This window comes from Sorghum bicolor, chromosome 8, assembly GCF_000003195.3.
Source record: "Sorghum bicolor cultivar BTx623 chromosome 8, Sorghum_bicolor_NCBIv3, whole genome shotgun sequence".
NCBI classification, from domain to species: Eukaryota; Viridiplantae; Streptophyta; class Magnoliopsida; order Poales; family Poaceae; genus Sorghum; species Sorghum bicolor.
Genome location: NC_012877.2, coordinates 1,481,335 through 1,495,273, shown reverse-complemented (window position 1 = coordinate 1,495,273; position 13,939 = coordinate 1,481,335). Strand labels below are relative to the sequence as shown.

The 13,939-nt window shown below is 42.2% G+C and overlaps 3 protein-coding genes across 4 annotated transcripts; 2 read left to right on the top strand and 1 right to left on the bottom strand.

Moving 5' to 3' along the window:
• Nucleotides 308-1,441, top strand: LOC8071436 (calmodulin-binding protein 25). Its single transcript, XM_002442661.2, has one exon. The coding sequence runs from the start codon at nucleotides 495-497 to the stop codon at nucleotides 1,188-1,190; it is 696 nt and encodes a 231-aa protein (XP_002442706.2). The 5' UTR covers nucleotides 308-494; the 3' UTR covers nucleotides 1,191-1,441.
• LOC110429681 lies at nucleotides 4,643-6,793 on the top strand. The gene is made up of 4 exons (XM_021446018.1): nucleotides 4,643-4,884; nucleotides 5,552-5,674; nucleotides 6,092-6,194; nucleotides 6,373-6,793. Exons 1-4 carry the CDS (start codon nucleotides 4,790-4,792, stop codon nucleotides 6,613-6,615), a joined length of 564 nt encoding a protein of 187 aa, XP_021301693.1. The 5' UTR covers nucleotides 4,643-4,789; the 3' UTR covers nucleotides 6,616-6,793.
• LOC8071435 (UDP-rhamnose/UDP-galactose transporter 4) lies at nucleotides 8,817-13,229 on the bottom strand. 2 transcript variants are annotated; one of them, XM_002441696.2, is made up of 6 exons: nucleotides 12,932-13,227; nucleotides 11,775-11,995; nucleotides 10,823-11,007; nucleotides 10,544-10,744; nucleotides 9,768-9,929; nucleotides 8,817-9,422 (listed from the first exon to the last, which is right to left on the bottom strand). In XM_002441696.2, exons 2-6 carry the CDS (start codon nucleotides 11,914-11,916, stop codon nucleotides 9,102-9,104), a joined length of 1,011 nt encoding a protein of 336 aa, XP_002441741.1. In that variant the 5' UTR covers nucleotides 11,917-11,995; nucleotides 12,932-13,227; the 3' UTR covers nucleotides 8,817-9,101. The 2 variants fall into 2 exon arrangements, with proteins under 2 accessions (XP_002441741.1, XP_021301691.1); XM_021446016.1 differs by lacking the exon at nucleotides 9,768-9,929 and having other exon boundaries at nucleotides 12,932-13,229.

Below are 13,939 nucleotides of genomic sequence, written 5' to 3'. Positions count from 1 at the left end.
AGAGACGAATTTTTTAAGCCTAGTTACTTTATGATTAGACAATATTTGTCAAATAAAAACGAAATTGCTACAGTGTCGAAATCTAAAAAATTTTATAAACTAAACAAGGCAGGCTGGCCGATGTTGCTGCTGCTGCCTGCTGCATGCAAAGACAAGCCAAGGCCCTCACTCTGCTTTCAGCAGGCATTAAAGCAATGACCAATCCAAAGCATGCCATGAACTTGCGCCATAGCCGTCATACATGGCGGGGTACAGTGTATTTGTCCCGCCATACGGTGGCGGAGCCAAATGGATTAGTTTTTTAAAAAAAATTCAAACCGGATCAAATTTAAAATATGTTTCGAATTTAGGCTAAAAATAAAAAAAAAATCGAGCTGAGCAGGTGCACGCACGCCCCCGGCGTATAAACCGCAACCACCGGCCTGTCGTCCCCTATCTCCCGCGGGCCTGCTCTGCTCTGCTGGGCCACGGCTCATCCTCCGGTGCATCGCCGGATGCTCATGGCCGCCGCCACGCACCTGGCCGGATCTGCCCACTCCTCATCCTCCTCCATCTCGCCGCAGTCGCCGCCGCCCTGGCACCCAGTCGTACTCGTGCCCAACCACAACCAGCACCACCAGGCCCTCCACGACCTGGACGTCCTCGTCACGCCGTCCTTGTCCCCGTCGCCAGCAACAGCAACGCCGCCGCCGCCGCCGACGACGACAACGCAGCGCCTCCTCCGCCCCGCGGAAGCCCGGCGCGCGGGCAAGCAGCGCCGTCGTCCCAGGCCGTCGCGGAAGCTGCCGACCACGTACATCAGCGCCGACGCCGCTAGCTTCCGGCGCATGGTGCACCAGGTCACGGGCGCCGACGACGTAGTAGCAGCTCACCAAGCCACGTCGGAGCTCCTCTGCCGCCCGGCCCCGGCGCACTCCCGCGCTTCCCTGGCGACGACGACGCTGCTGCTGCCGACGCTGGACACGTCGGCGTTCCTGCTCGGCGCGGCACGCGGGGGTCGGGACAGTGGTGGAGCGACGCCCGGCCGCCATGGCTCCGCTGTGGCGGTTGGTGATCCGGGTGCCGCGTTGCAGGCCTGTGGCCGTGGCGGCGTACGAGGAGGAGGAGGAGGAAGCTGCAGCGCCGGCGGGTTCCGGATCCCGAGCTTGGAGTCGTGGGATGACGCCGACGCTCTCTTCCAGCAGGAGTAGCTAGGTGGCGTCTCCAAGACTCCAATCTCCATGATGAACGCATCCGATCCATGCATCGATCATTGATTGATTAGAATATTCAGGGTCTACTTTTGATCGATCGAGCTTCTTGTTGCTATTATATTGCTGGGAAGGAATATTATGGATGATAATAAGCATGTAATCGATCGATGTGGTTAGATGGACATGGAGGAGCAACAATGATCATCACTACTTTTTGGGTAGCGTGTCATTCGTGCTTGGTTCCATTATTCTCTCGTTGTGTCTCGTGCAGGTGAGGACTCCGACTCTGATGTTCAATTCGCATTCAGCTTAATTGATTGATTGATGACAGGCTATATATATTTGTATTTGAAAAATAGGACAAAAAAACACAAATCACTGGTGCTTTGTTGGTTGTACAGAAATAAAATAATAAAATTATAATCAGTTTTAGTGTACTCCTACTGTAGTAACAGACAGTGATAGTTGCGTAGACCGACGGTACGTTGTTCATTGGAAGCAAACAATCCATACCGTCAGTCGGTGCGGTCACGACATGACACTGACTGTAGATAGATTAACTAAATTAAAATATTTATTTTGTGATATATAAATAAATTGTACATAATTATTTTTTGTTTTCGTCTATATTTAGTACTTTATGCATATGTCGTAAGATTCGATATGACATAGAATCTTGAAAAGTTTTGGTTTTTGGAGTAAACTAAACTAAGCCCTAAAGTTATTCACGTCATTTCCACGAAATTCGATTACAATTTTCAATATATAAGAAGACATCATTCATATATTTTAACGGTTTTACTACTTTTAAGAAAGTAGTAGCTGTATATACCAGTACCGTGGGGACTGCAGCACGTCAGGAATTGAAGCAGAGCAGTCAAAAACAGCTGCGGCAAAACAGGGCAATGCCACAACACGGTGCAGCCGTGTGCAAAGTCTGCAAGTCCAAGTCGTCGCAGCTCACAGTGATGAATGAGGACCGACGAGAGGGGCGAGACGACGACGCATTGACATTTGAGGTGCGGTGCCGCCTCGGTCGGACTTCGTACCGACAGCCAGACACTCCCCACCGATGAAAGTCGACTCGAAGCACTGCTCCCTACAATGGACACAAGTTTCCAGTCGTCGTTCCATCTTTCGACGATGGAAGAACACGCCATTGGTGGGCATTGCTTAGTTCCAAAAATTTTCAAGATTTTCCGCAGATATATTAAATATATATAAAAATAAAAATTAATTATACAGTTCATCTGTAAATCGCAAGACGAATCTTTTAAGGCTAGTTACTTTATGATTAAATAATGTTTGTCAAATAAAAACGAAAGTACTACAGTGTCGAAATCTAAAAATTTTTGCAATCTGAACAAGGCCTGATGTGATAAAATTTTAGATTTCTCTACTGTAGCACTTTCGTTTGTTTGTGTAAATATTGTCCAATCATAGACTAACTAGGGTTAAAAGATTCGTCTCATGATTTACAAGCAAACTGTGTGATTAGTTTTTATTTTCGTCTATATTTAATACTCCAAGCATGTACCGTAAGATTTGATTTGACGAGCATTTTTGAAAACTTTTTGGTTTTCGAGGTGAACTAAATAACGCCTAGTGTACTACCATACCATGCCCGCCAACTCCCTCGCCTCGTCAGATTAGGGTTTATGGTATGGTACGTAAGCCTTGTTTAGTTCAATTTTTTTTAAAAAATTTCCATTATATCGGATCGGTATAGGTATAAAATATAAATATAAATTAATTGTACGAATTTGATGTGATAATCTTATAGTACATGTATAAAATATTAAATATAAATATAAATAAAAATTATTTATACGGATTTGATGTGACGGAGAAATTTTTCAGCTCGCTCTACAGTCCACGGAGACGACGATAGAGGAAGACGACGAAGCTAGGTGAGGACTGAGGACGACGTCGACGTCGCCGCCGCCTCTTTTGTCCGGAGTGGACGTCTGGACGCCCTCATGCAATCCTCGTGTTCAATTATTGCACTTCCGCCAGACTCCATCATCGTGCCATGCTCCTGTCATCATCCGGAAGATCGATACGCGGAGGCCATGGCCATGGATGCCGGCGAGCTCTGCTGCCACGACGGAGCTAGGATTTCACAGCGGGATATTCTACGTATAAAAAACTTTTAATGTATGTGTACAATAGTAATAAGACTTTTTTATTCTGAAAAGTAAAAAGTTTTTAGTAGTGTAGCAATTTCGTTTGTTTGTGACAAATATTATCCAATCATGGACTAACTAGGATCAAAAGATTCGTATCGTGATTTACAGCTAAACTGTGTAATTAGTTTTTGTTTTCGTCTATAATTAATATTTCATGCATGTGCTACAAGATTCGATGTGACGGGAAATCTTGAAAACTTTTTGGATTTTAGAGTGAACTAAACAAAGCCTAAGGGACAAAACCAGTGCAGAATTGATCCTGGTGCACAGCTCAAGTACTACATATAATTTTTTTAAAATATATGCTAGATAAAATATTTATTTATCCCGTTAACAAGGCATCAGGCAAAGTGAGCCTAGTGTCGCCCCCGGTAATAATCAAAGTATAAGTTCTTTATCTATGTTACAAGAACACAATGCATCATTTCTTTAAAAAAATCAGAAGGCAACAAAAAAGAAGAAAACAAAACCTACAATTCTTACTTTGAAGAATACAAAATGGATGTGGGGTTTTTGTGTTCACCTTACTATTGCTTCAAACCGTATATAAGAAAGGTGCTGAGGGGGATGGCCGGACGCTCGTACGCTAGAGCCGAGAGGGAGTCTGCAAAGACCACTGACCGCTGCTGCCGCTAGAGGAATGCCATCGATGAGGTTTTTTCTGATGAGTTCATGGACAGCTGCTATTAGTTGTTCTACTGAGCTTAGAGCAACTTAAAGAGCTTAACTATTCTTATTGTTTATGCTATTTCAGAATTTGTACAGTAAAAAGTAGACTCCAACTATATGCTATCTAATTTTGTAAAATAGGAAGTTGGCTTTTTCTTGATTTTTGGTTGCTATATATGGCTTATTTTAGACGTTGACTATATGACTTTGTAAATTAATAAGACTGTTGTAGATCTCTTATTTTTAAGACGTTTTCTATTCTATAAAATGGCTAAATAATAATTAATTTTAGCCAGACTATTGGAGTTGCTCTTATAGGCTACATTTGCAATATTCAACAAACTAACATGCTGATTATACATGTGTATATATATACATATATTTGTGTTTGTTACAAAAATCATGGGTTGGAATACAGGGCCATACCCCTGGCGCCGCCCATGTCTGCTGCTGCAACCTGAAGAGGACGGGGTGGAGGAGTTTTGGGCTTTCGACGCTGGGTTTCTGCGATGGGCTCTCAAGCCCAGTGTCAGTAATGGGCTACTTTGGGCCTTTTCTTCCGCGGCCCATTTACGTGCACACATCTACCCAGCAAGTGAGACTTGCCGTCCATTCCATTCTGTCGCGGTTCTTCTCAGCGGCGGCGGCGGCGAGGCCTCTGCGAGACTTCCAGATCTCCCCCGACGGGGTGGAAGTGGAAGTCTCCGAAGCGGAGCGGATCGGCGTAGGGGAGGGGAGATGTCGTACATGCGGGGTGACCTGCTGACGAAGATGCGGAAGATGGTCAAGGGCCTCGCCAGGCCCGAGCCCAGGTGGCTCAAGGCCATGGAAGAGTCAGTGCACACCTCTCTCTCTTTCCCCGTCCCTAGCTGTGCCTTTGCACTTGCATTTCTCGGTTAGTCGACCCATCCGTGACGCCGTTAGCTTCAGGACGATGAATTATTTGTTTGCTGTTGATGGCTCCTCTTAGGGTCATTCTGTGAACAAATGACTCTTCTACGAGCAGTCGTATAGGCCCCATTTGATTGCTCATCCGTGGACAATGGATCTGTAATTGTAGTGATGCATGCAGTAATTAATGACATGAATTTGTGCTGAAACAGCTGTGCTGGTTCCTAACAGTTCTCTAAATAAAACCCTGAGCCCTATGGTATTGCAAGAAAATTGCTTATTTGGGACTCCAAACATTGACACTCTGATTATGTTGCCACTTGTGTGGATGACACATGAGACCATCTGTGTCTATGAAATGTGGGTCCAGTGGCAAATCTGCAAACACCCCATATGTTTTGGACTCCTTGTGTTATGGTGTTTCATTTGGTTCAGTTGTGCGTCATTTGTATATTTCAATAAACCAAAGATGGCTGGCGAGTCTATTTATCCTTACTAACTTGTTTAAAAGTGTCATATCATTTGTCTGCTGTAACATTCCTGTTCTTTTTCGTCACGCTGCTTTCTGGTTTATCTGGTTTACTGAAACATGTGGCGCTTGTTCATTAGGGCACCGCCAGTGACATTTCCTCGCCCAGAGGGGAGGATCAAGCAGATCGAGTTTCCTGAGGATGTGTATGTTAGGAAGTTCAACAAAAAACATCCAGATTCGCTCTACCATGATGCAATCAAGTAAGATCCTTCTCTTTTCTTATGTGCTTTCCTTATATGAGCGTCATTCTGCAGCGCTGCATAGTTAAAATAGTACTGATTGCCATGGCACCGATAAGCCCGTCTAACGGACGACTTGATAACTTTGCTTTTAAATATTGTTATTGTTGGATTAGTGAAAACAGTTGCTTAATTTGTGAGTAGTGTGGTCCTTTTGAACATTCTAGTATTAGTTTGATTAGTTTGCTAATTGGCGACTATCTTCAGTTTCAATCTGTAAGTGAACACTTGATAATTGACCCTGTTTCTGGTCCTACTACTGATGGCTTTACTGTTTTGGTCCTATTCTCTGGATTATTTCCTCTCTATTTCTTGGACTTGATTTATTTGAGCTTCTCGCTTTGAACACAAGATGTACTGTTTATCCATCCTTTTCAGGATAAGTGGATTTGATCCACCACCAGCTCGAGTTTTTGCTTGGCGTGTTCTGGAGCTGAAAGAGCAAGGAGTCAGTGAAGATGATGCGATGGCTGTAGCAGATGTAATTTTTCTCCTCTATAATCCTTTTGTTTATTTTTACAATTTTACTAAATACCATTAAACAGAAAATTCAATTCTGGGCCTCACTGTACTTAAATTTCAAGTTACTGAGTCTCGAAGTTTGAACGCTACCAGTTTTATTACATACATCTGTTGTATAACCACCATCCTTTTTGCAGATGGAGTATCGGACACAGAAGAAAGCAAAGAAGAAAGCATACAAGGAACTGAAAGAAATCGCCCGCAGTGAAGGAAAGAAGCCACCTCCAAATCCATACCCAAGTGCCATAAAAGAAATACAAGCAGAGGAAAAGAAATATGTTATGGATCGTTTATTTAACCGGAAGGTAATTGAGATTGCGAACAAGATGAAAGAGGAGAGAGACAAGTTGCGTCAAGAGAGAGCAGCAGGTCAATGGTAGTAGCAGGTATTATTTGGACTGGTTGACTATGTATGTTTATGATACTGGTCAACTGTCATCATAATAATTGTTGCTTATTTGAAATTGATATGGCAAACATGAAACTCATGTGTTTTATTCGTATCTTTGCGATTGTAGATGGCCTCTGAAATGCAGTATTTGTCGATACTCCATACTAGCTCATTCCTCTTGGCTCTATTTCCTTGCATCTTGTTTTTCAAACATCATTTTTCAGTTTTTTCTTAGAAGTTTGTGAGTTCTGCCCTCCATTTTGCTACAATGTTGTGGAAGCTATTTGGGTGGTTCTTGTGCATTTAGCATGATTGCTTGAGAAATACTTTGATGTTGTGGAAGCTTAATTTGACCTTAATCCAATTGGGTCAAGGATTAAATGGTATCTATTTTCTAAAGTAGCAACAAGCCATGACCTGCAAGCAGATAAATTGAGATGTATTTTGCTTGCTTTGGAAAGTTTTGCTTATAGCTGATAAGACTAGATCAAATGAGCAGTTGCATTGTGACATGTTGTCAGAATGTCAGTTTCCCTTTTTCTGTCTGTTGTATGTTGCACATGTAATTTCTGCACATCCCTGTGATGAACATTTTAGTAATCTGAGTGCTCATTCAGTTGGTGCTCCCTCCCCATCACTCTGATGGGAGGTTGAAGGAACCAATATCTCTTTATACACTGTTGAGATGTGGCATTCTGAGGGATATGATTTGAGTTGTTGATTGCTCTTAACATTCAAGACATTTTTTTTATTTTAAGAATTTCTTGTGATCTTTTTTTTTGTTATGCCTATTTTAGTGCAATGCTCTTAGGCCCTGTTTAGTTTTCCACCCAAAATTTTTTCATCTATTCCATCGAATCTTTGGACACATGCATGGAACATTAAATGTATATAAAAAATTAAACTAATTACACAGCTTGGTTGAAAATCGCGAGACGAATCTTTTAAGCCTAGTTATTCTATGAGTAGTCTTAAGTGCTACAGTAACCCACATGTGCTAATGACAGATTAATTATACTTAATAGATTTGTCTTGCAGAGCTATAATTTGTTTTTTATCTTCGGACACATGCATGGAACATTAAATGTATATAAAAAAATTAAACTAATTACACAGCTTGGTTGAAAATCGCGAGACGAATCTTTTAAGCCTAGTTACTCTATGATTAGTCTTAAGTGCTACAGTAACCCACATGTGCTAATGACAGATTAATTATACTTAATAGATTTGTTTTGCAGTTTTCTGACGAGCTATAATATGTTTTTTTATTAGTTTCTAAAAACCCCTTCCGACATTCTTCCGACACATTCGATGTGACATCAAAAAAGTTTTCATCTCTAATCTAAACAGGGCCTTAACAATCAAGTCCTTTTTTTTCTTCATTTTTTTACTTCAAGAATTTCTTGTGATCTTCTGTTTTTGTTTTGCTTTGTAGTTTAGTTTTGCACAATTCTCTTGCTGTGCTTAAAATGTGGCACAAAGTTTGCTCCTGTAATGTGCCTCGAAGATGACTTTCTTTATTCTGGCGTGACCTTGTTGTGTTCCGGATTGGAACACAACTGATAACTGGAGAAGATTGGAGTTGAGATAGGGAAAAGCACAGAACCAGGACGAACAGCAAGAAGAGAATGGACAGGGAACAGACTTGAGATAATGTTAGAGGTTCTGTTCGATGCCCGTTTCAGACGGTTACAAGGGCTTATATACATGCACTGACGCTAAGGCCCACCGGCCAGGCTAATGGCAGCTATACAAGCAATATCGAGGACCACAAGTCTCTACCCGACTCAGCCACTTGTGCTAATTGTGCTGCCGTAGGCGCTCCCGTACGTTGCCATGTCTTCCTGAGCTGACAGACCTCCGTATATCTGTATGCGTATACATGTATACAGCTCTGTGCTCCATGCAGCCCAACAACTCGACAACTTCTATCTTGCTCTAATGCTGACATGCTGTGGGTGTAATATGTGCAATGTATGCTGATGACCTTCTATTATATACACCGCCAAACAAGATGGTCACCTATTGTTTAGCTATTATTTAAACATAAATAAAAATGGCTTAACACCACGTAGCGTTTAAATTAGGGAAAGAGCTGCTCATGCAAACAGAGCTTGCCCGAGCTCACTATTCCAACCGGCCTTACCAAAGCATTCAGCTAGTTAACCTCATCAATTTGTAAACGAGATCGCAGCAAACACGTAAATGTTTTGCAAACAATTGCACTATGCGATTAAACAATTACAGTATGTATTTGATAAAAAAAACAGTCTTCAAATCTTGTAACATCTGTCATCCCCCTCGCTACAAATATTTCAGATTCAGAGAGCCAAAAAATGTAGTCACACCGGTATACCTGTAACTGTAACAATGCTATGTTTCTAAACGGGAAGAGTTCAGCTGCTGCGGCAATTCCACTTTTGTCCGTCACCAGAAATTTAGTTTCTCATCTCAGTCACAGTGAGATTAGCAAGATTATTTCTCCGCACCGTCCTTTTCTTCTGAACTTCCCTTGAGGCTCGCGGACCTCACCGGCAGCACGCTGCGCCGCTCTTTGCCACCTGGTTTAGCAGATGCGTTTCCATACCATATCATTCCAAGAACAGCGAGGACCATCCCAATGACGACCTGAAGATTCAGGCCTTCCTTGCCAAAGAAGAGAAACCCAAGGGACAGAACAAGCACGGTCTTCATGTGGCCCAGGACTTGGAAGGATACAGCAGAAAACCGCCCGATGCAGATGAATTGGCTCAGATTGACCCCAATGGCGATGAAGCATGATAGTGTGAGGAAAAACTGCAGAAGCAGGGAAACGATATGGTAAGGATACCACTCAAATCCAAAATTCTGATCCAGCAAAGGTGGATACTAAGTGAAGTTATATGTATATGGTCAGCTAGAAGCTATTGCTAGCAGGTCAAGCAGTAAAATGGATGAATTTAGTCACAATAATAAATGAAACTATTGAACTAGTGTTAAAGTTTCTTGGATAGCTTATAAACCATCACTATATTGAAAATTCTCATCCAGCTAAATGCAGCCTAATCACCGTCTCATTTCTGAGTAAACAGATAACCTCTAAGAAGGATCAATTGTCATATGAACATAGTGATAGAAACATTGTTGAGATTCTGTCCATACCAGAGCAAGAGATGAAAAACTGAAGTGATCCACTCTTTGCCCGGTCAACAAGTAATCTACAAATGGCCCTGCCAGCAGGAGGGACCCTGCTTGGGCAGGAGCTGTGTGTCCCAGCAGGTTGAACGAGTTCAGAGAGTACTTGCGTTGGAGGAAATGAACATACTGCAAAAGAGCAAAAATTACAAAAGAATCAAAACCATGCCCCTTTTAATTGGATTGCAGTGCAAATAGAACAACTACTAAAAATGTGGAGTAAGGGCACTCAAATAGTGAAAAATGCCAAAGTAGGGCAAATACATGAATTATGCATTGCACGTGTGGGGAAGAATCAAGCCTAACAGTTCATAGAACTGGGGAAGAATGCCCAGACCACCCAGGTTCAAGTTCTCTTCAAGGAGAATTTGGGTGCCTATTTTCTTCTTAATAAAATACCACCTCGTTTCTCCTAGGTTGGTCTAGTCTTCTAATTTAGTTCACAGAAATGGGAAATACTGGTGTCATGGTGAATAGCTATATCCTAAGGTCTAAACAAAGGAGCAATATCCTAAAGAAGCAGAAACATCAATGGATGATTAAGTAATTGCTAATTGTTTATAACTTTGCAGAATGACAGTCATTGTAGTGCCATATTCGAATACTTAATCCTTCGAGACAGTTAGAAGCATGCAAAAGAACTTGCAGCTAATTGTAAACAGAAGCAGACAATCAGTTTTAGAAGCAATCTTAATCATGAGCTAACATATAACAAACCAGCAGAGTAAGGTGGTCGGACTTACATATTGTTGCAAAGCTGTGCTCCAAACAGCTATAACAGCTGCAATTAGACCTCTTGCATTCACACTGACATCAGTAACAGTGCAGACTGCCACTCCTGTAAGCACAACCATTATGCTCAGCTTTGTGTCCCGAGAATAGTGTACATGATCAAAGACAACCTCCAGAAGACATGATGCAGGTATCATGCACAGCTTTGCTATCTGAGGAAGGAAACAGCATGAATTTAGTTGTTAACACTTTGAAGTCACGTAGTAGTAGCTACAGAAAAATTCACTAACCTGATAAAAGCCCACAGAGTTCCACATCAAGCTCACATTCATCCCAACGATTGACAAGTTTGAAAATATCACAAATTTAATTAGATCTGCTACTGGTAACTGGGAGGGCTGGCTCAGGCCTAACCACCGAAATACGATGGTCATCAAGGTGGTAGTCGCAAAATGAAGCCCGGTTAATGTTGTTGCTGCAAAACAAAAGGTAATTAATGACAGGGCACGAGACATATCCAAGCTCCATCTATGTACAGTTTGTTGACAGGGTGCAGAAATATGGCATTCCTGCAACTAGCTACCAAACATACAGTAAGAAATTACAAGATGCTAACATGTCTCTATTGTTTGTATTAACACCATTAAGGTTGAACAGACACATTAGCAAATTATGCTAAGGAAGTCTTGAAGAGGGTTCATTTCAGGTTCAGCAGATACCACAGTTTTTTAGCACTTTATAAGTTTGTGTAACATTTATTCTCTGATTGTTAATAAAGGAAACGTGGCAAATAATTTGGTAATACATTGGTATCTAGTATTTACAATCAAAATTTTATCCACAGAATGCAATATAATTCGAATTTAGGCAGGAACCCTTTCCTTTAAACAAAAGTTAGGTAGGAAATTTGCATTAGCACTGTTAAAACTAGTCAAAGAGTCGAAGTTTACAAGATGTCTGTCAGTTCTTCAAATATAATCTTTCTAAGGAAAATGCACATGAATTCTACAATCAAGTATGAACCAGAACCACCATCATCATTGTTTTGTCCAAAAAAATAACATCGATTTGTTATTGAAACTGAAATATGAATTGACTACAATATTCAGTTCGTTGTCTGACAAATGCATAACAAGATACAGCACATGATTATTACCATTGTATAGCCACAAATACAATCAAAGGTGAGAGTAACATATGTGATAAATAAACCCTCAGGTAAGCACAAGCACAGACACATACCAAAACTGAACCCATGTGTAGCCATCAAAGCTTTGTTGACCATGATGATTCCAACAGATGTAGTGACATTGAAACTCCACGCCGCGAAATCCAGCGCAGCTTTCTTGTCGGATTTCTTCAGAGAACTCATGTCTGATTTCATGGTTTCAGCTGAACAATGCTCGCTGAATTACAATCTCGAAGAGACTGCTGCCATCAGATTCAGGAATCCAAGCTTTGGCCTGCAGAAGGAGAAGTGGTCGGTTAATCATGACCGAGCAATTGAAACTGGGAACACTGCACGAGATTACTATACATCAACCCCCAAAAAATTGACTATACATGGACCAAAGTTTGGTATGTGCACCAATGTGAAATGTGACCAGAGTAGTTCACCTAGTAAGCATGAATAAGATGCACTATGTACAGTTTTTCCAAGTCACATCATGTAATGCTATGTAGCTAAGGTGTCCACACCCTACTATAGACTGAGCACCAAGGCTCGACGGCGGCCGAGTAGGACCACAAAGGTTTGGCCGTGCTGAACCTCATCGTGCATCTCACAACTTCACAAGTAAAGAAGCATAGGACACGACTAGACGACCAAGCAATGCTCCATCAGGCACTGCACTGCGCTGTTTATTTTCCTAAGGAGAAATTTTATTTTATTTATCGAACAAAAACCACCACGCACTGCACTGCGCTGTTTATGGGCTGGGCCCTTTCTTTGTCTTGAAATGTCACTGGGCCGGCCCAATCCATGGCCCGCCCGACCCATAACGGCCGTACCTGTCCATCCTGGACTGTTGCTCGTTCTCGACTCGTTCCCCCAAATCACCTCAAGGAACGGAACGAATGAAGAGAAGAACAGAAGCGGGCAGCGACGCCGGCCGGCCGGCGGCTACGCACGCGTGGTGGCCGTGGGAGTGTAGTCCCCCTCCCGGTTGCCAGGTAGAGGAGCGGCACTCCTCCTCCCCCTCAGTTAGATCGGCGAGCACGCACCCGTGGAGAGCGCCGCACCGTCTCGGCTCCACTCCACACCACACCTGGGCCCATCAGAACAGAATCCCAGTCCCAGATCGAGCTCGTTCCACCCCCAGGAGGAGGACAAGAGGTGAAAACGCACAGCAGGAAATCGCGAAGGAGGGGAGGGGGAAGCGGAGGGACGGATCACCCACCTGACTTGGACCGCGGAACGCGGACCTCCCCGTCGATTCGGCTGCCCGCGCTCCTGCGCTCCGGGTACAGACAACAACACAATGGAGACGGAGATGGAGATGGAGGCCGCCTGCCTGGTGCCTCGATCTTGTCTTGAGTTGTCGCGGGCGGAGGAAGAAGGGTGGTGGTGGTGGTGGTGGTGGTGTGACTGCTCCGAGTGTGGGGCGTTTTCCCCTTTTCGCCCCTCTGCTTTGCGAGTTTTCGATGCGACGGCCGGCCGGCCACAAAAACGAAAAAACTCGCGGTCAGATCCATCCGCCCCTCCGCCTCGGGCCTATTTATACGCGCACCTTGTTTTGTTTTGTTTTGTTTAATTTATTAATTAGGCCTTGTTTAGTTAACCCCAAAAACCAAAAAGTTTTTAAGATTCTCCATCACATCGAATCTTGCGGTATATGCATGAAGCATTAAATATAGACGAAAACAAAAATTAATTATACAGGTTGTCTGTAAATCACGAGACGAATCTTTTGATCCTAATTAGTCTATGATTGAACAATATTTGTCACAAACAAACGAAAATGCTACAGTAGCGAAATCAAAAAAAATTCGCATATAAACAAGGACTTCATATATTTCTTTGATGATTACGATTTATGTTTGATCATTTGTTTTTATTTAATTTTTTATATAAATAATAAAATAAATAAATCATTATAAAAATATATTTAACAATAAAATAAGTTATGAAAAAAATATTTATTAAAGTTTTTTAAATAATACAAACAGTTAAACATGAATCATAGAAGTCAAAAAAAATATAATTATTTATAGTACGGAGTGAGTACTTGCTTGCTTGCTTCTCTTGGTTTTTCCACTTTGGAGGAGGCAAATTCAATTCATACGGCATATATAAGCCAAGCAGCAATGAACTACTAGTACAATACTACTAATAATAATAATAATAATAATAATACAGGAGTACATCCAAAAATCAATTGCATTGATCAACTGCTATCGTAGGACAA